We start from the raw sequence: 19935 nt of genomic DNA on the forward strand, positions 1-19935 counted from the left end.
ATCGGCTTGCTTTGCCTGGTAAAATGGAGGCAGGTGGAAAGCACATGTTAAATGAACATAGACGTGCAACAGAAATGGATTCTAGCGTACTGGATAATTTTACGTCGTTAGCAAGTGATAATGAAAAATGCCGAATAGAAGCTGGTCTGAAACTGTTACAACATATTTTCGCAAAGCAAGAGGAATTTGAGGTAGGTTAACACATATTTGCAGGTTAGCGTGTGTTAATGATCAACATTAAAATAATATAGCCTATGTACAGTAGACGCAGTGGCAAGTCTCATATTATTAGCAAATACGTTATTTGTTGGTAATAATTACAAATGCCGTAATGGTTGGTTAATTTATTTATTGAAGATACAATTTAATCTAAGTAGGCCTTAAATATATATATATATATATATTTATTTATTTATTTATTATTTTTGTGGTACCGGTACTATTAATAATGACCATTTGTCACTGCTTGTTCTTCTAGGCCTATAGATATGGAGGGTGTTCAAACCTATGTTTCATTACGTTAAAAAGTTTCGATGCCACACCTCCTACTGATTGTTTTTCTCGAAGAATCCCGCAAATTCATCTCTTTCATTGCTCTCACCGGTCCGCTGGGCGCGCTTCTGTACAGGGACAGTGGCATTTCCTCTAAGGTTAGACCCAGTTAGGTGTGTGTGTATTAATCGAAAAAAAAATGTCATATAAACATGCGTCCTATTCTCAATATTTCGTAGCTCCTAATTTTCGATTAATACACCTAAACTGGGCTCTAACCTTAGAGGAAATGCCACTGCCCCTGTACGAAAGCCGTTCCCCCTTCTAGACTATCCCTGCTTGGTTATTTAACGACGCTGCATCAATTACTAGGTTATTTAGCGTCGATGAGATTGGTGATAGCGAGATGATATTTGGCGAGATGAGGCCGAGGATTCGCCATAGATTACCTTGCATTCACATTACGGTTGGGGAAAACCTCGGAAAAAACCCAATCAGGTAATCAGCCCAAGCGGGGATCGAACCCGCGCCCGAACGCAACTTCAGACCGGCAGACAAGCGCCTTAACCGACTGAGCCACGCTGGTGGCTACTTCCACATGATATTTAGGCCTAACCTATAATGAACAACGTAAAGAATATAGGTAGCCCTACCTATTTGGTTAATATCCAGAAGACGTAACTCGCTCTGTTACCTAGCTTCATCATCATCAGCGCTTCAGCCCTAAATGGGCCTTGGCTTCTTCAACAATCTTCCTCCATTCATCTCTCTCCTGTACTTTTCTTCTCCAATTTCTTATTCCCATTCTTGCCAAATCATCTGTCACACCATCCAACCACCTCAATTTGGGTCGTCCAGGTCGTCTATGTGTTACCTAGCTTACCATGGTAATATAGCTAGGTTAGGTTTGTTTCTCTTTATAAGTAAATGTGTAGCACATATGGGCCATTTTAACAACCCCTGGACTTATACGGTACCTAATTTTGTTCTGATTTTGTAATGGATAATAGAGCAAATTACGTCTTTTGGATAATTACCTGTAAATAAGACCACCTATTTGTTTTAAAGTCAATAATAACACAGACCTAAATTACTTGAAGTTTCTGGATTATCACTAAGGAGCGGATTTCTATGTAATTAAATATTATTTTTTGTGTGTGGTAAAGCACAATTAACAAAGTAAAAAATTCCGAACATGAAGTTTCAAGTTTAAAACCCGAATTTTATTTCACATAAAAGCACATATTTTCACAAAAAAATTATGTAAATACATATTTTCAGGAAATCTATTATAAACACATAAATCTTGGAGGTTTTTTACTTAAATAATTTTTTTACAAAAACTTTTAAATATTTTAAAACTAAATCAATTATGTCACTCAGAAGTACGTTATCTTTTTAAGAATTCTTGGTTGCTTCGTGTTTCCAACCAGTGTGTGGTGTATCTGTGATCCATTTTGTAATAGTTTCGCCTCAAGTTCAGAGAACTGCTAGGCAGCATATCAGTGTTATTATTAGAGAATAAATTAACGTGGACAAGGAGGAGAGATCTTGCAACACATAATTAGGAATGTTTATTGTTGCTGAAGATGATTTCATTCAATGCTTTGTTTGTGAAACACAACAGATAAGAGCTCGGGTATGAACATTATTTAATTTAAACAAATCTCTCGCCTCTTGCTAATGTCCATCAAGTGAGGCAATACGTCTTGTTGTGATTCCCTGTTATCGGGCTTCATCAATCGATATCCTTCAAGATATATTGAAAGATGGTTGTTTAAAAACGATTTGGCTTTCCTGTTAGCAAATCTAAGCATTTTGTGAGACACCAAAAAAAAAAAAAAACTCGAAATAGGCCTATCCAAAAACCTGTTGTCTGAAACAAGGAAGTGCGTGCCGTGAAAATTAAACTAGATTCGCTAACAGGTTCAGAAGTACAAGTACTAAGGGACAAATTCCAGAATGTGTTTGAGAAAACAGTGGATATAAAAAATGTGTAAAGTTGCTCAAGTATTGGAGGGTGTGCCTGTAGGTGAAATTGACGGTGTTTGTATTTGTGACATTCCTCTCTTTAAATATGCACGTTCTGTGATGTGGAAAGATCGTTTTTACAGTATAAGTCGTTGTTCAGAGATAATCGGCATGCATTTGTGATGGAGAATTTGGAGATGACCTTTGTTGTTCACTGCAATTCCCGGGCAGCTACTAGCACTCAAGTGTGGTGGGTGAGTACCTAGTAACATTTTTTTTTCCAAGCTAAGTAAGGTACTTTTGTCATATTTAAAATAAATATTTTTTTTATTTTTAGCAAATATTTTCGTACTTTTTAGCACATAAAAAATAAATATATTTAAATTTTTTAGCACATAAAAATCCGCTCCCTAATTATCACTATTTCAGTTGTGGAAATGAAGGGTAAAGTTCTTTGCAAAAATAGATTACAAGACCTTGAAGAAATAAAAAAGAAAACGGGTGTACTCAGTGGTGTATTTCTAAAAAAAGAAAAAATGCTCTGACTCTAGAATTTCGGTAGTACTGGCAGTAAATTGTCTTCGTCATCTTCATCATCACCATCACCATTGTTTCCACAAGAATACTTATGACTGTCAGGCGAAAATACATGGGTTCGAATCTAGATAAAAAGGTTGTAAGGCCTGTGGAGTAGTCATCACTATCAAATTTTTTAAATATGAATAAAATGTGACTTTTTGTAAATGAAAAATTTGACAGAATATGAAAATCAAAAAAGTGTCTTGGTGCCGCCAGGCCTCGAAAAATGGTACCTTGGTGCTGCCAGGGCCTGCCAGACTGGATATCGATGGCCCAGAACCAGACTGTTCCAAGTCCATTTTACTATTTTTTTTTTTTCAGGAGAACTGTTTTAAGCTCCTGACATTCAAAGCTTCATGAAACAATTTGGAATAGCTTCATAGCAACCTTATGCAGAGGAATATTTACAATTTTGTTCGATCCATATATGCAGACAAGAACTGGAACACAATGAAACACAGATTTCTTTCTTATAAAAAGTTGGACTCAGAACAGTCTGGTTCTCAGCCATCGATATATTAATTATACCATTTCATTCAAAAGTTCGTGTAAAAAGCTTAAGAGGTAATAGGGTGGAAGAGGAAGACATAATTTGACGAATATTTTTGTCAAACAACATAGGATCAACACTGTGTCCATACTGCACTTGAAGGAGTTTCCTTTGGCAGTGAAGCATTGCAGGAAATTTCAACATTATGGTTACCCAGCACGTTTGACATGATTCATTCGAGTATACCTGCGTAATATTTTTTCCTTATAAGTGGATTGGCTCTGGTGGACCTGTTTGGCCATCAAGATCACCAGACCTCATCAGCCTGGACTTCTCCCTGTGGTATCGAGTACATGTGTATGCCACCACAGTGATTGACGAGGAGAAATTGAGGAGCAAGGTTGCGACTGTAGTGGGCTCAATTTGTCGATAATTTCCTAAAAGCAATTAATGGCTGTGACGTCATTGTCGCGAACATTTTAGCAATCTATGCAGTGGCCATATTGTATGTAGGCTAATGTAATATAGTCACCATTTTCTTAACACGTTTTATAGTGGCCACATTGGATTAATGTAATATGGTCACCATTTTCTTAACACGTTTTGTGAGAACCATAGCATATAGGCTTATATAAAAATTTACAAAATTTTAGGGGCTACATCCCCTTAACTCTCAACAACTCACTGTACGAACAAGACTTTCACATACCATATACCACAACATACTAAAATAACCTGTACATGACACAGAAAGCAGTAGCGGACGGTGGGTTTGAAAGTTGAGGAGGCCAAGACGTGAATGATGAGAATATAAAAATATAAGGCCTGTGACGTACCTCATTACCAAGCGCGGAATTTATAGATTTTAAGAAATTAAAATTAGGTTTCCCAATGTATGTTTTAGGATTTTAAATCTTATGTTTAGGTATTTATATGATTTTACGGGGAAAGAATAAAAATGAACAACATACTGTTAATATATTACAGCAGCTTGGTAAATATTGCCTCTCTTTAGGACACTAAGTCCTAACCTATGAATTGTCTTTTAGGTCATATTGAATTTAAGAATGTTACTCTTTGCTACATAAAACGAATAAGAAAAATAATATTTCGAGAGTATCGAGATTGCAACAAAATTGATTCAAACCTAAGAATCCGGGGCTTGCTCATTACTATTACATAGTCTAATTTTACAGCAAAGTAACTCGACGATCCTCTTTCTTCGCAAACCGATCAAATAGGTGACAACATACTGAATAACTGCTACTAGAAGAAGCTAGAGACAAATCTGCATTTGTTTCTAAACTTGCGATATAGCCTATTTAAAATAGTGTATAAGTAAATACATCTCGTAACACAAAAGAATAAAATAACTAGAATACCCGCAAACAAGAGAAAATCTAACAACATAAATGAAAACTTTTACGTAGGGAGAGAAAACTAACAACACATGACTCAATTTTCTAAAACCAAGAAGAGAAAAAGAGAGAGAGCTTCCCAATACAGCCGAAACCAGCCGTGACTGCTACAGTAAGTTGTCAGCGGTGAGTAGGACATCTCCAAATTAGCTCCCTTCGCTCGTTCTAGTCAAGTTTAAACATTCTTCTAACCAGCTATCTTATTGGTTGAACTGCTGTTGTCATGGTTACCGGGGAGTAGCGTTATGTAGCCGACTCCTCTCTCCCGTTCTCGCATAGACACTGCAGGATGCTATACAGGTTACAGCGCTATCTGTTATTTTTCAGTACGAATTATTTATACTATCTACAGTATACTGAGCGGGCATCACCAACTGAATGTGGTCGACTTTGCGTAACTTACATCTTAGTCGTAGTGAATAGTAAAATTAATATATAAGAAAAAAATGTTCGTCATTTGCTGTAATTTGTCTGTGATCTTAATTCAGCTGAAATTATTATTGCCATATTGTGTTCTGGTAAAATAGGCTCGGCCTCCCTTGCTTCCCCTGAAAATCCACCGCTGACAGAAAGTGAAAATATAATATTTTAGCCTACACTATTCAAAAAGTTGAAAGAGTACACAAGAAATGAAATGTTACTCACCCACAACAAAATTAAAAATCACAATCATGATCAGAAACTGTATTCATATTTAAATCGACTTCAAAACCTTCTCCTCGACTACTAATATGCAATAAAACTATGCAGCTACTAATAAATCAATGCAATATTGTGTCGAATACTTACTTATTGCTTTTAAGGAACCCACAGGTTCATTGCCGCCCTCACATAAGCCCGCCATCAGTCCCTATCCTGAGCAAGATTAATCCAGTCTCTACCATCATATCCCACCTCCCTCAAATCCATTTTAATATTATCTTCCCATCTACGTCTCAGCCTCCCTAAAGGTCTTTTTCTCTCTGGCCTCCCAACTAACACTCTATATGCATTTCTAGATTTGCCCATACGTGCTACATGGCCTGCCCATCTCAAACGTCTGGATTTAATGTTCCTAATTATGTCAGGTGAAGAATACAATGCGTTCAGTTCTGTGTTGTGTAACTTTCTCCATTCTCCTGTAACTTCATCCCTCTTAGCCCCAAATATTTTCCTAAGCACCTTATTCTCAAACACCCTTAACCAATTTTCCTCTCTCAAAGTGAGAGTCCAAGTTTCACAACCATAAAGAACAACTGGTAATATAACTGTTTTCATTCATAGAACCTACAGTGTTAAATCTATTAGCGAAATTTAATATTGTATTTCTATACGGAATAAACCTGTCAGGAAATTTACACTAAAATTGTGTCTTGTTTTGTCACAGGGCTTCTTATTCTATATATTTTGCTTCAAGGAATATTTATTGACCATTGCCATACAATAAATGAGAGAAATAAACTTTGTTTAACCACAGTTGAACTAGAAGTGACGTATGTACTCCTGTTGTGTGTTTATTAGAACACTGCCTAACACGTCTCCCCCCACCAAGAGATCATAATAGTGCACAGCATCAGTGATAGTGTACTTTCGTGAAACAGAATAATTCACATGTCCCTTGTAGCTACCAAGTAGGCTATAGAGTACTGTAGTTAAGATAAAAGTATAAAAGAAACTTTATGGAACAATGTTTCTGATTGACTACCCATAAAAATTCAAACAAATTTAGATAGATAGATAGATAGACAGACAGACAGACAGACAGACAGACAGACAGTTAGATTTATTCGTTCCATAATATTCTTACATTTGCTTTATAGCATAGAATAAAGAACATGTCCAATTCTTACGTTTAACAATGAAATGCAATACATATAAAATGCAAATATGAAATATGTACAGAATTAATACCTTAATAACAATAATATGTTATACAATGTAATATGTTTACCATTTAATAGTATTATAATATTTACACAGTACTGTGAAATGTCAAGAATTCATCTACAGAATAGAAAGTGTGAGATATTAAGTAAGTTTTTAGTTTTACCTTAAATAATGCAGGGTTTTGGCTATGATTCTTAATGTCTTCAGGAAGACTATTGAACATTTTTTTCGCCATGTAACGTACTCCCCTTTGAAAGCATGATAAATTTGATGATGGCGTATGAAAATCATTCCTTCTGCGGGTAATTGTAAATTGTAGCAGTTACTCGTAATAATTTCAGAATGCTATTATAATCTGTTTGAATCAGCATTGCATGTTATTGAAAAGGCAATCAGTGATGTGGAGTAGCGCCCAGATATTACCACAGTAGTGAGGTTAGGTTAGATTTTTTCTCCCTGTGAATTAAATGGGCATGAAGTGCTCGTGGGATGCTCATGCTACTACCTCAAGTTTTATTCTTTAAATTTATTTATTTATTTTTAATTTAGTACATTGCATGCCTCTCTTGAGAATATGCAGTGATTGAACTGTGTTACCATTGATTTCTGAAGCTATTTCAAGCTGTTATTTGTATTGCTTTCTAGGCTGAAGGAATTTGTCCAGAATTGGCGTATGCATTGAATCGATTAATACGTGGTTTGGCATCATCCCGCATTACAGCAAGGAAAGGATTCTATTCAGCTCTTGTTGGAGTGTTGTCAACATTTTCATTTTTGACCATGGAAGATCTTTCAGCAGTTATCAGAAAAGAACTTCATTGTGCCAAAGGTTCAAAGAGTGTAAGTAGTGTTGCACTATAGGGGAGAAGTGGGTACAGTGAGACAGGGAGAACAGTGAGACATTTTTTATTAGATGGTAAATTTTGATGTTGAAATGTTTATAACAGTGGAGTTGTATGTTGCATGAGTAAAGTAACAGTATTTTCATACTCGATTTGATTCTAGTTATAAAGGTGAATGATGAAAAAATAATTCGTAATTTTTCACTCTAGAAGTAAAATTTTTTGGCTTGTGTTTAATGAAGGTTATATTGGATATACAAATTAAATAGAAATATGAGTGTTTTGTTGCCTAATACTATGGTATTTGACGTTATGTTTTGCAAAGTTTCGTCTTTCTTGTTTTGATTTTGAAGTGATGGCGTCATTTTCAAACGAACTATGCGTAAAGGAAACGGTGAGACATGCCATTGAAGGGTACACTGAGACGCCTCACTGTTCCCATTTACCAATGATTTGCAAAAATAAACTAATTATATTACATTTACCGGTAACTAACATTAAAAATGAACATACTGGTAACCAATTTAGGAACTATAGTTTAAAATAATGGATACATTACATTTTAATGGTTTCTTAAATAAAAAATTATTCACAAAATTTAAAAAAAATATTAAGAAATAATAAAGAATTAAATTAAATTCTTATAATTATAAGCTTTGTTGTCACCAAAAATTCATTTTATTTTTTAGCAAAAGTTTGAAAAGTCATGGAAAATTCACTTTTCCAAATGTTCCAGATGTTTCAATGGTTTCGAAGTCAGACATCAAAATGATTCTAAACAAGTCTACAGAACATGGCAAGATAAAGAGACAGCAAGCTTTCTTTTCTTTTGAAATAAATGTAAATCATTTCAATGTCCGTTAATAGACACTGGTGTCTCACTGTACCCTCCTGAATGGGAACAGTGAGACATTTGCATTTTTTTGACAAACACGTATTGTATATTATGTTCTTTATCTATTAACATTTCTGTTTATGTATTATTGTACTCCATGTTTTAATGTATATTTCTGTTGCACTTGATTTTAAAAATACTTGAAATTTCACTTGCATACATGTCTTAATATTTTGTGTCTCACTGTACCCACTGCTCCCCTACTGTTTTTATATGTCACTCAGATATTATTTATTAATTAAAAATGTGTTTACGGTATTATTTATTACAGGAAGAAGCTGATATTTATGCAGGTCATATCTTGGTGTATGGAGCCATGATTAAATCAGATTTATTATTCAAAGGAACTGTAGAAGAACAATCTGAAGTTATGAAAAGCATATTGGAAGCTGGCTCCAAAAGAAGTTACCTCCTTCTTCCATCTCATACCTTTGTTGTTTCACTTTTAAATAAGGTAAGCATATTACAGATTCATATTAATGTTGAACTAAAAATATAGCTATAGTCGTGCCGGTGTTATTTCCGGCGTGATTCCTCCTCTTTGCTTACGCCTTAGGAAGTGAAGGCTCTAATACGTCTGTACTGTTTTCACTGTAAGAAAAATCCTAATGTAAACATAAGCACGTTGCTGTCATACCCGTGATTGGCTCCCAGTCAAAACACTCACATGACGCAGGAAAATATAGTTCTATTTGGAAACCATAATCTTGTATTATTTGAAAATAAAAATTTGAATTCTAGTTGTTAGATATGATGAAACATTTAACTTCACTCATGTGTAAAATGCTGTGTAAAAGAAAAGCTACTTTTATATTTTGTTATGTACTATGAACGTGGATGAATACCAACAGTAATACCGACGTAGTCTGTTCTTGTAACAAGCTGGCGGCACTTGAGCTCGTAGTTTTTCACGTAAGCACATGGTACTGAAGTATGGCTTGTGTATCCTCAACTGTCCATTGTGAAGACATAAGACTTAAAAATAATTTAATTGCAGTAATTATAAAGTAAATGTGTCCTAAGCAAACAAATGCATAGTAGTGAGGTTAGGCCTACTTGACGAGGAACGGGAAATGTTTAACATGAAACAGAATGTACAACAGTAGGCGGGAACATGTACTGAGAATCTATGGCGCCAAACAGCGGCCAATGAAGCCTCACTTCAGTCACGTGCTATTGTTTACATTAGGATCTTTCTTACAGCAAAAAGATTATAGGTAGGTAGTATCGTTCGCCATTTTTGTTCTTTTGTTGCAAGCTACCAGACGAGGAATCTTATTTGCCACACTATTAACATTATCATTTCATAGGTCCTGTGATAATAAATCAAACACACTGTAATTGAGCAAATAATGTCTTCGTGTGCTTTCTATAAAAATGGCAGGTGATTATATTAAGTATTTATCCAGCCTTAGGAAATGTATAACATCATCAGCAGCGAATGGCAAGACGCACACATTTAAATGTAGCTGACCTGTAACGTGATTGGCTGCCGGAAATAAGACCGACGGGACTATTTCTTATAACTTGAAAAAATGTGTTTTTTTTTTTTACACCGTGGTAGATCAGGAATGGATTTTAAATCTTGTAGTAAATTGTTCCATCTTGAATTAGTATGGTAATTGCTTTAATTTTCCTTTTGATAACTCGTTTTATGGATTCGTATGAAAAACTGTAGTTCTTCTTTATGTTTATTCTACTGGGTGTTCAGTTCAAAGTGTGTCATGACTCGCTATATGTCGTCATGTGGCTATCCAATGAGCCTAGAGAATTCAATCTTCCTACACTTCCGCAAAGGCATATTACCTAAATGCGAGAGAAGTTGCCTAGCAAGTACGGCGTTCATTCTGAAGATTACTTACCGATACGTACGGTAACGCCAGTAGTGGCAAGAATGTGAACTGTTTGGAAACACGTACTGAAGTGAGTTTTTTTTTCTTACTGTCGGGATATGGGGAGAGGGTTAAGACGATTACTTACGTATTTGTTGACATTAACTTGGACGGTCAACATTGGACACGGAGCATTTTGATTTGTGTTGTGGAATGTTGCCGTACGCAACCGATGATAACAAATACCCTGCGTACGACTTGCCTGCACAAAACACAGTTCGAAAGAGGTTATGATAGCACACAGACTTTACAGACCGCCATCTGTTGCTACGACATTCAAGTTATACCGTACACATTCTCAAGTTCAGATTGAACGCCTTGATTAATAGGCAACTTCTCTGACATAAAAGCTGAAACTCGCTGCAAATCGCTGACTCACAACAGTGACGTCATGACACACTTTGAAATGAACACCCAGTAGTTCCTTTCTTGGCCAACATATCGACTTTCTCATTACTATATATTCCACAATGGGTTGGGATCCATTGCAGAACTAAGGTCTTATTTAAATTTTGAATCTGCCTTACCATACAATGGATTTCATTGAATGGATTTCTTGCATAACTTGAAATGTATACAGGGTGATTATAAAGTTTCTATACATTTTAGTGAAAATGGCCGAAAGTGACAAAACGTTTTATGGAGGTAATAACCATACACACATTGCTACACAGTACATTACCTCACTTCAACATGACTCCCATTTCAAAGCACAGCTGCGAACATTAACTATTTTAAAGGAAACTCTGAAACTCATAACCATAACACAAGAACTGCCAACAACTTGCATATAAACTGTCATACTATTACCAAAAGTCTCAACAGTACTTCTCATACAGGTATCTCATTATATAACAAGATACCTGGGGATATTAAACATTTAAATTATGAAGGTTTCAAAACCAGGGTAAAAACTATTCTTCTCCAGTCCATGCCGTTCAAAATCACTGATTTCTTGCATTAAAGCTATAAAGCAAAATACCTACCTTCATTACTCTTGCACATAATTTTTTCTCCAAACAATATTGATAATAATATAGGACTATCTTGTTCTTACCTAATCTATGTTAATTAATTTATTTAATGTCTTGCAAACGGAAAATGTATTATATATCTTGTTATTTATTGTGTCTTTTGGTAGTTTTACTATTCTTTGGAAAACTTAAGAGTGTTAAAATTAAATTCATACTAGAAATCTTATTTTGTGTGTGTGTGTGTGTGTGTGTGTGTGTGTGTGTGTGTATTTTTTGACTTTGTATTTTGTGTTTGTATCTAATGACGAACCTATAATCTGTAGTAGATTGTACAGGGAATGAATAAATACAATACAATACACTACCAGGTCAAAAGTTTTCAATCACCTATTACAACTATGAATTTGTGGTTCAAACAGGGATTTCGTTTTGAATATTCTATCATATCATAATGCTAGAGAGAGAAAATATTTATATTGTTGGTCTATTTAGTTTTTCTGATGTGTTTGTACATTGAAATAAAGTATATAGTTGTTTTCTTAGCTGATCGAAAACTTTTGACTGGTAGTGTACGTCGAAAAATGTTCGTCAACACAAGTGGTGTATAAGTATCAATCACTCTTCTTTCCATCTTTTAAATCTGCAAGATCTCGAACCCTAGTCTGTTACACCAGCGATTTGATGTAGCCCCACATAAAGAAATCGAGCGGGGTTAAGTCTGGAGAGCACGGTGCCCACATGCATTGTGATCCTGTGCCTATCCATCTTCCTGGAAAGATTTCGTTCAAGAAATCATGAACACCATCTTGCTGTAATTGAGGCACCAGAAACAGTTGTAACATATCCTGATACGAGTTGCCTATAATTGTTGCTTCCTGAAACATAAAGTGGCCATAGATTGTCGCCTGTGTCATGCCTAACCACACATTCTCACTTCTGACGTATTTCTTGCCCATTCAAAGATTGTGTTTGGCTGCTAGTCTGCCCATGTTATGCAATTGTGTTTGTTGACAAAGCCACAAGTATGGAATATCGCCTCATCACTGAATAAGATGTTGTCGATTAAATTGTGATGATCACATTTGTGGGGCCAGGTTTCCTAAATCTTCGTGTAAAATCTGCTCTCACTGCATCATACGTTAGTCCTCTCAGACGAGCACAGACCACGGCTATTCTCTCGTTAATAGTGAACATTATCAATACCTAAAACAAAGACAAGATACACACCGTAGTTACAAATTATTGGACGATTTCAGAAGGCTATATTTTCACCAATATTGAACATAAATACATGATCCTTCCACCATTTGAAAGAGGGAAGTTATAAGTTTTATACTAACCTTAGATGCACTCGATGTGAGCCCCATGTGTAATATGGCAGATGTCCAGGCAGTGATCCCATTCTTGCCAAACCCTCTCAAGCATGTCTTGTATGGCATTCCTGATTGCTTTGTTAATGCACCTTCTCAATTCTGCCAACGTCTCTGGAAGTAGAGGTGTGTAAACATTGTCCTTGACGAAACCCCACAGAAAGAAATCACTGAAATCCGGTGAACGGGGTGGCCATGTGCAGAAGGTGCTGTCTGCATCCGTTGCACAACCAATCCATCGACCTGGTAGGTGTTGATGTAGGAAAATTGGCTAACAACACAACTCACGGATGAGAAGAAACAGGGGTTCATTTTCCAACAAGACGGAGCCCCTCCACATTGGCATTCCTTCACAATGTTTAACAAACTGTACGACTCTGAGTCAACTAAGTCATCTCCCACTTTGATTTATGTACAATATTTTTTGTAGGAAAGTTTTTCCATCTTGTATGTATAATTGAAAACTGCAGTTCAATTTACTCTTTATTTTTTTCCCAGGTTGATGAACAGTCTTATCGTGAGTACATTTGGCCAGTTCTGAAAGGTGTAATTAAGTCTCTACCTGAATTGACACTGGAAACATTCCATTATATGTTGTTGTCGACCGTTCTTCACCCAGGAGTTGTGAAAAAGAAATTGTTACTTAGTCAAATTGGAGCACCTGAAATAATTCATGAAGAATCAATTCAGACCTGTGCCAAACTCCTGATGGTAATTATTCATTTGTGTTCCTTATATCTTAAGAAATAGAATAATTTTGTTAGAGAATAGTTCTTGGTTATTGGTAGTTATTTTTATTGGTTTTATAATAAGTTGCCACTTTAAGTTTTTTAAACTTAATTTTAATTAGACTAGACGGCAGTTTGGGAGGCGGTCAGCTGCTATATGCGCCGTAGCATTTCTGGCATGTGACGTCACAAGCTTGTACAGCACAACCAATCGGAATCAGTCTGTAACAAGTACTTTCTGAGTTCGTTTGTTCACAATTGAGTGTTTCAATACATTGAATAAGTAAAACTAATATTTACTGTGTACGTGTAAGATAAATAAATGGAAGAAGAGACTGTAAAAAAACAAGTATTGCACACGCAGGTGCGGAAAATAGTGTTTAAGGTGTATAATTATTTTAAAAACATTGACGAGCAGAATGCTGCCGGCCATCTTGATGCTGGCTGCAACGTTGCCAACATGCAAGAAACGACTGCAGAAACATGTGGTGTGGGATTGAGAACCATGCAGAGAATATTGTTAGTGAAGGAAAGAGGATTTGTTTGGTGTCATGCTTACAGTAATCAACGGCTAAGGTCATTATTGTCTTCTGCGCTATTTGCATCACATGTGCGCGTGAAGTACGATGTGGCAATGTTGTACACTGCCTTGCTCTCTCCGAATTGCAGTCGACTCTAATATTTGTTCATATTTTATTTATGTCAGCGTTCGTAGTGTAGACTGTATAGTGCTGGCCTTCTATGCTCGAGGTTGCGGGTTCGATCCCAGCCTAGGTCGATGGCATTCAAGTGTGTTTAAATGCGACAGGCTCATGTCAGTAAATTTACTGGAATGTAAAAGAACTCCTGCGGAACAAAATTCCGGCACATTGGCGACGCTGATATAACCTCTGCAGTTGCGAGCGTCATTAAATAAACCCTAATTTTTATGTTATCTATATATATATATATATATATATATATATATATATATATATATATATATATAATTTGAACTGGTAATGGAAATTACGGGAAAACGGCTGAACGGATTTTAATAAATGACCCCTCATTTTGAAGCTTGAAACCCAAAGTTTTTCAGAAAAATAGTAGTTTTCAGTGAAGCATTAGTTTTCCTACATAATTTTCCTATTTTCCAAAATCCATCTTTCGTCAGTTTTGAGAACTAATTGCATTACAGGATAAAACAAAACACACACTACAATAAACAATAGGCTATTACACGAAGGCCATGCCCTGCAGGATTGCTGACATATTTAGAGTTCAAATTCAATTGGTAATTAAAAATTTCAACTCTTACTAAAAATAATTTTCAGATCTGATTCTGAGGTGTGTAATTTTCTGAGTACAACTGTGTATTGGATATTAAAATGTACAAAATTTGAGGTGGTTTGATGACATTATTACCATTAGAAATGAAATATTATTATAGTTAATGCCATGATGTGACTATTTTTCATTAATTATACATATTAATGCTATGTTCATGATATGAAAGTGGGGTTATGTAAGTAGATGTAGAGAATATCTTAAATTAGATTTTGATTTCTATAATTTACTGAATGGCGGCTATGTAGTGTATAACTACAAAACCTACGTAAGATAATAATATTGTTGTTAAAAATCAAATATTTTTATAGGTATTAATCAAGTGGGGTTGGGTCTTTTTCATATACTTAATGGTGATGTGGTGTAGATATTTATATGCGTCATTCTCTTCAATATTGGCTCGAGAGAGCGCAAAAATTACAGTTCCTAAGGAAGAACCAAAATGTATTATTTACTGATAAAATAAGAGGCCTAAAAATGTTGTAGTCTCCCGATCATTTCAGCAAGATCTCTTGGCAGGATAAAATGATTTTACCCTCTACATTTCAAGCTCTACATGCAGCAGCTATACCAAGATGCTATGTCTGTTGTTCGAAAGCATAGCAAACCTGACATTTTTTTAACTTTCACCTACAATCCACAGTGACCTGAAATAACTACTGCTTTACTCCCACATGAAAAACTCACTGATCATCCTACATTGTTACTTGCATTTTCGCGTTCAAACTCAAAAACTGAAGGTGGATAGGTTCAAGAAAAAGTATTTGACATAAAAAAACATTCAGAGGGAGTATGTTTCATTATTATGGAAGCAAATAAGTTTCAAAATGTCTGGTATTCTTCACTGAAAATAAATCTGAAAAATTTTTATTTGAACGTCTAATGAACTTAGTTTATTATTTAAATATTATTATTTTTGAAAAGGAATTAGGCACAAAATATGTTATTTTCGTATTATCTGTCAAAACGATCTCTTCTTGTGATTAGTGCGGAATATGAACTTTTTACTGACATTGGTTTAAAGGACTGTAAGGTAGCACAATCTTTAATCTTTTGATTGGAGATTGGGTTGAATGGTTAGAGGAGAAATAGACCGTTTCTTATTAATTTTATTGAGTTTAATTTTTTAGTTACAATGCTTAAAAATGATGGAAAATCGGCAATTTTGTATTTTCTCAGAATTTAGTATTGCCATACTTAATTCTTGTCCTAGTAGCTAGTGGTTGTTGGTCTTGCATTTGAACCCAAGTATCATGAAATCGAACCAAACTGAGGTGAATGGAATTTCGCACTGCTAGACTTTTCTTTAGGCATTTTCATAAACGAATGCTAAAGAAAAAGTAACGCACTAGCTGAAGAAACCTATCAAAATCTACCTTCTGGAGCTACTGTCTGCTATGATTGTCAAAAGAATACAGGAAAATTCCACTTCCTCCCTTTCGAAGTAGCCTAGCTACTGCTTTGTATTGTAAATGGTAAAAGCAAAGTCCTGTTACTTGAAGACTAGGAAATAGCAACTGGCAAGGGATATCCAAAACACAGGCAAAACCAAATTATTAGAGACTAGGTGTATTGAAATTTTCCTTAATTTCAATCATGTATGTCGAAATATGTTACAGTATGTTTAGAATATGTAATAATGCCATTAATCCTTGAAATATGCATATACATTTTTAAAAAATACTTACTTAGTCGATCCTCTTCTACCACCTGGTGTAGAGGTTTTACAAAGAGCCTTCCATCTCTCACGATCCTGAGCAATAGACCTTGCCTTTTTCCATTCAATCCCTCTCTCCCGCATGGTATCTTTGATTCCTTGTTCCCAGGTCTGCCTTGGTCTTCCTTTAGGTCTTTTTCCCTCCATTCTAACTTGCCACGCTATTTTTGGGTATCTTACTTACTTATAGGCTTTTAAGGAACCCGGAGGTTCATTGCCGCCCTCACATAAGCCCGCCATTGATCCCTATCCTGAGCGAGATTAATCCAGTCTCTACCATCATATCCCACCTCCCTCAAATCCATTTTAATATTATCTTCCCATCTACGTCTCGGCCTCCCCAAAGGTCTTTTTCCCGCCGGCCTCCCACTAACACTCTATATGCATTTCTGGATTCGCCCATACGTGCTACATGCCCTGCCCATCTCAAGCGTCTGGATTTAGTGTTCCTAATTATGTCAGGTGAAGAATACAATGCGTGCAGCTCTGCATTGTGTAACTTTCTTCATTCTCTTGTAACTTCATCCCTCTTAGCCCCAAATATTTTCCTAAGAACCTTATTCTCAAACACCCTTAATCTCTGTTCCTCTCTCAAAGTGAGAGTCCAAGCTTCACAACCATATAGAACAACCGGTAATATAACTGTTTTATAAATTCTAACTTTCAGATTTTTTGACAGCAGGCTAGATGACAAAAGCTTCTCAACCGAATAATAACAGGCATTTCCCATATTTATTCTGCGTTTAATTTCCTCCTGAGTATCATTTATATTTGTTACTGTTGCTCCAAGATATTTGAATTTTTCCACCTCTTCGAAGGATAAATCTCCAATTTTTATATTTCCATTTTGTACAATATTCTGGTCATGAGACATAATCATATACTTAGTCTTTTCGGGATTTACTTCCAACCCTGTTGCTTTACTTGCTTCAAGTAGAATTTCCGTGTTTTCCCTAATCGTTTGTGGATTTTCTCCTAACATATTCACGTCATCCACATAGACAAGAACCTGATGTAACCCGTTTAATTCCAAACCCTCTGTGTTATCCTGAACTTTCCTAATGGCATATTCTAGAGCAAAGTTAAAAAGTAGAGGTGACAATGCATCTCCCTGCTTTATCCCGCAGTGAATTGGAAAAGATTTTTGGGTATCTATCATTGTTTATTCTAGCCAGATGTCCAAACCACCTTAATTGTGATAATTTTATTTGTTCTACAAGAGATCAATTCCTAGACCTAGCCTTATTGTTTGGTTCCGTATTCTATCTCTTCTAGTTTTTCCTTCTATTCTTCTTAAATATCTCGTTTCCACAGCTTGTAGTTGACTCTTATGTTTGGAGGTCAGAGACCATGTCTCGGCTCCATATATTAATGTAGGGATATACGTGGTTTTATATACTGTTAATTTAGTTTTCGTGGAGATTTCTTTTTTATTAATAAAAATTTGTTTAACAAATAATACAATCTTCCTGCTGCTGAAATTCTATTATTGATTTCTCCTTCTATGCTACCATCACTGTTGATAACAGAACCAAGATATTTGAATTGCTTAACCTGTTCCAGTAGTTGGTTCCCTAATTTAATGGTATGTGATTTTTCTTCCCTGCTGATTATCATTGTTTTGGTTTTCTCTACGTTAATCTTCATGTTCCTTTTCTTTAATTCCCTATTCCAAACACTGAGATTATGTTTCAGGTCATTTTCAGTTTTTGCCAGTAATACCAGATCATCGGCAAAAGCTAACTCCGAAATTTTAACAGGTTTTATAAGCCAGTTACCAATAGAGAATTTTTTTGGTACCCCCCGCATGTTTTAATAATATCGTTCATCAATATTATAAACAGCACATTTTTTTAAAAAATCCAATCCCCATTTATGAGTATAGGCATTTGTTATCTCGTGAAATCTACTTACATGTGAGGGAAAGAAGAAAGTGGAGTGGAAAGTTTTCCTCCCTCACTTTGCTTCCACTTCTAGATAGCTAGCTCACTTACTCCCACCATAAGGTTCTTACCATAAACTACAGCGCATGCATATATTTGGTTTCACGAGATGAGTGGCCTATACTGAGTATATGTTATACTTTAAATGTGAACACAAAAATAAAAAAAGAAAATGAAGTTTCATGAAAAAAAAACACATAAAAATTTGGAGAATTTCTTTTACATTGAATCTCTCTCGTAAAAGTAATACATGTGTTTCAATTTCAGACTGTTAGGAGTTTCAGTGACTATTCTCATCCTGTGCATGAAGACTTTTGTGAGCATTTGTCTAAATCACCATTATTGGCAACGTTTTGGGAGCTGGGTATTGAAGGCCAGCTTGAGAAACCCAGTGAGAGCAAGAAGCTTATAGCTGTGAATATGTTTTATTTTGTGTTAAAACACGTAGAAGATATGTCACAGGTAAGAAGAATTGAAACCTTGCTCTTGAAATCTGCCAAATAACATTTAAAATTCTTTTACCAACATATTAGATAATTTAATTTTAATTGTAGCTCCAAAATTTTATACAGATTGGCTGAATGACATTTCTCTTAACCATTGCATCTGATTCCCCAAGAATTTAGTTTATATGATACTCTTCAGTTGTATTCTCTCCTGCCTGGCCACAGTAAGATGTTATTTATATAGCAGACACTGTGTAGGCTACGTATTTTTAGTGATACTGTTCTGTTGAAACTCTGAAAGGTTAACATGACAATTTTTTCTGAAGTATTAAAATTGATACTCTTCTTAGCATTAAAAGTCGTGCGTTGCTAACCATTGAAATTGTCCCTAATTGAATAGTTCCATGCTCTCTGTGTGCTGTGTACAGTTAACCCCATTTCATAGACTCATTATTTTCACGACTGTTTGTTGTAGACAGTCAATTAAGAATATATATGTCGCCACTTTTCATTTCCAGAGCGTATTCTGAATAGCAGAAGAGATGAGTGATAGATTAATAATAAGTAAAATGAGATCGAGATAAGTAAACTGGTAAAAAAGGATCAAGAAAGGAGAATTGAAAGTGATAATTTTGAATAGGTTAAAGTAAGTCATTAGGTTTGTAATGAACAGTGGCATAGCATGAAATTTTGAGCAGGGGAAGCTAACTCAAGTTGTCTTTCATGTATACAGGGTGCGAATTAACGTGGGATGGGGGATTCCCCCCTGTTTTAAAGTTTTCCCCTCTCATAAATTCATATTAACATCCCTGCCTGGGATAACTTCTATCCCCTCTCACAAAATATAATTGTTTTAATACGAGTATACTGTATAAAGTATAAACAAAGCAAAGAAAATAATATTGATGTATTACATCACCGGCAAGCTGACAACAATCAAAAGCTTAGCAATTACACATCTAATCTTAAGCCTACTCATGGAT

At 35.4% G+C, this 19935-nt stretch overlaps 1 protein-coding gene across 1 annotated transcript in view; it reads left to right on the forward strand.

Annotated features, from left to right (window-relative positions):
- The first annotated feature begins 1 nt into the window (after nt 1).
- Nucleotides 2-19935, forward strand: part of Mybbp1A (MYB binding protein 1a) — a 75572-nt gene continuing 55638 nt past the window's right edge. Inside the window, exons 1-5 of the mRNA XM_069842902.1 lie at nt 2-191; nt 7462-7656; nt 8825-9007; nt 13288-13500; nt 18774-18968. Coding sequence (XP_069699003.1) covers nt 24-191; nt 7462-7656; nt 8825-9007; nt 13288-13500; nt 18774-18968 — 954 coding nt within the window. The 5' untranslated portion in view covers nt 2-23. The remainder of the gene's footprint in view (nt 192-7461; nt 7657-8824; nt 9008-13287; nt 13501-18773; nt 18969-19935) is intronic.

The sequence above is a fragment of the Periplaneta americana genome, chromosome 13 (genome assembly GCF_040183065.1).
Source record: "Periplaneta americana isolate PAMFEO1 chromosome 13, P.americana_PAMFEO1_priV1, whole genome shotgun sequence".
In the NCBI taxonomy this organism is placed as follows: domain Eukaryota; kingdom Metazoa; phylum Arthropoda; class Insecta; order Blattodea; family Blattidae; genus Periplaneta; species Periplaneta americana.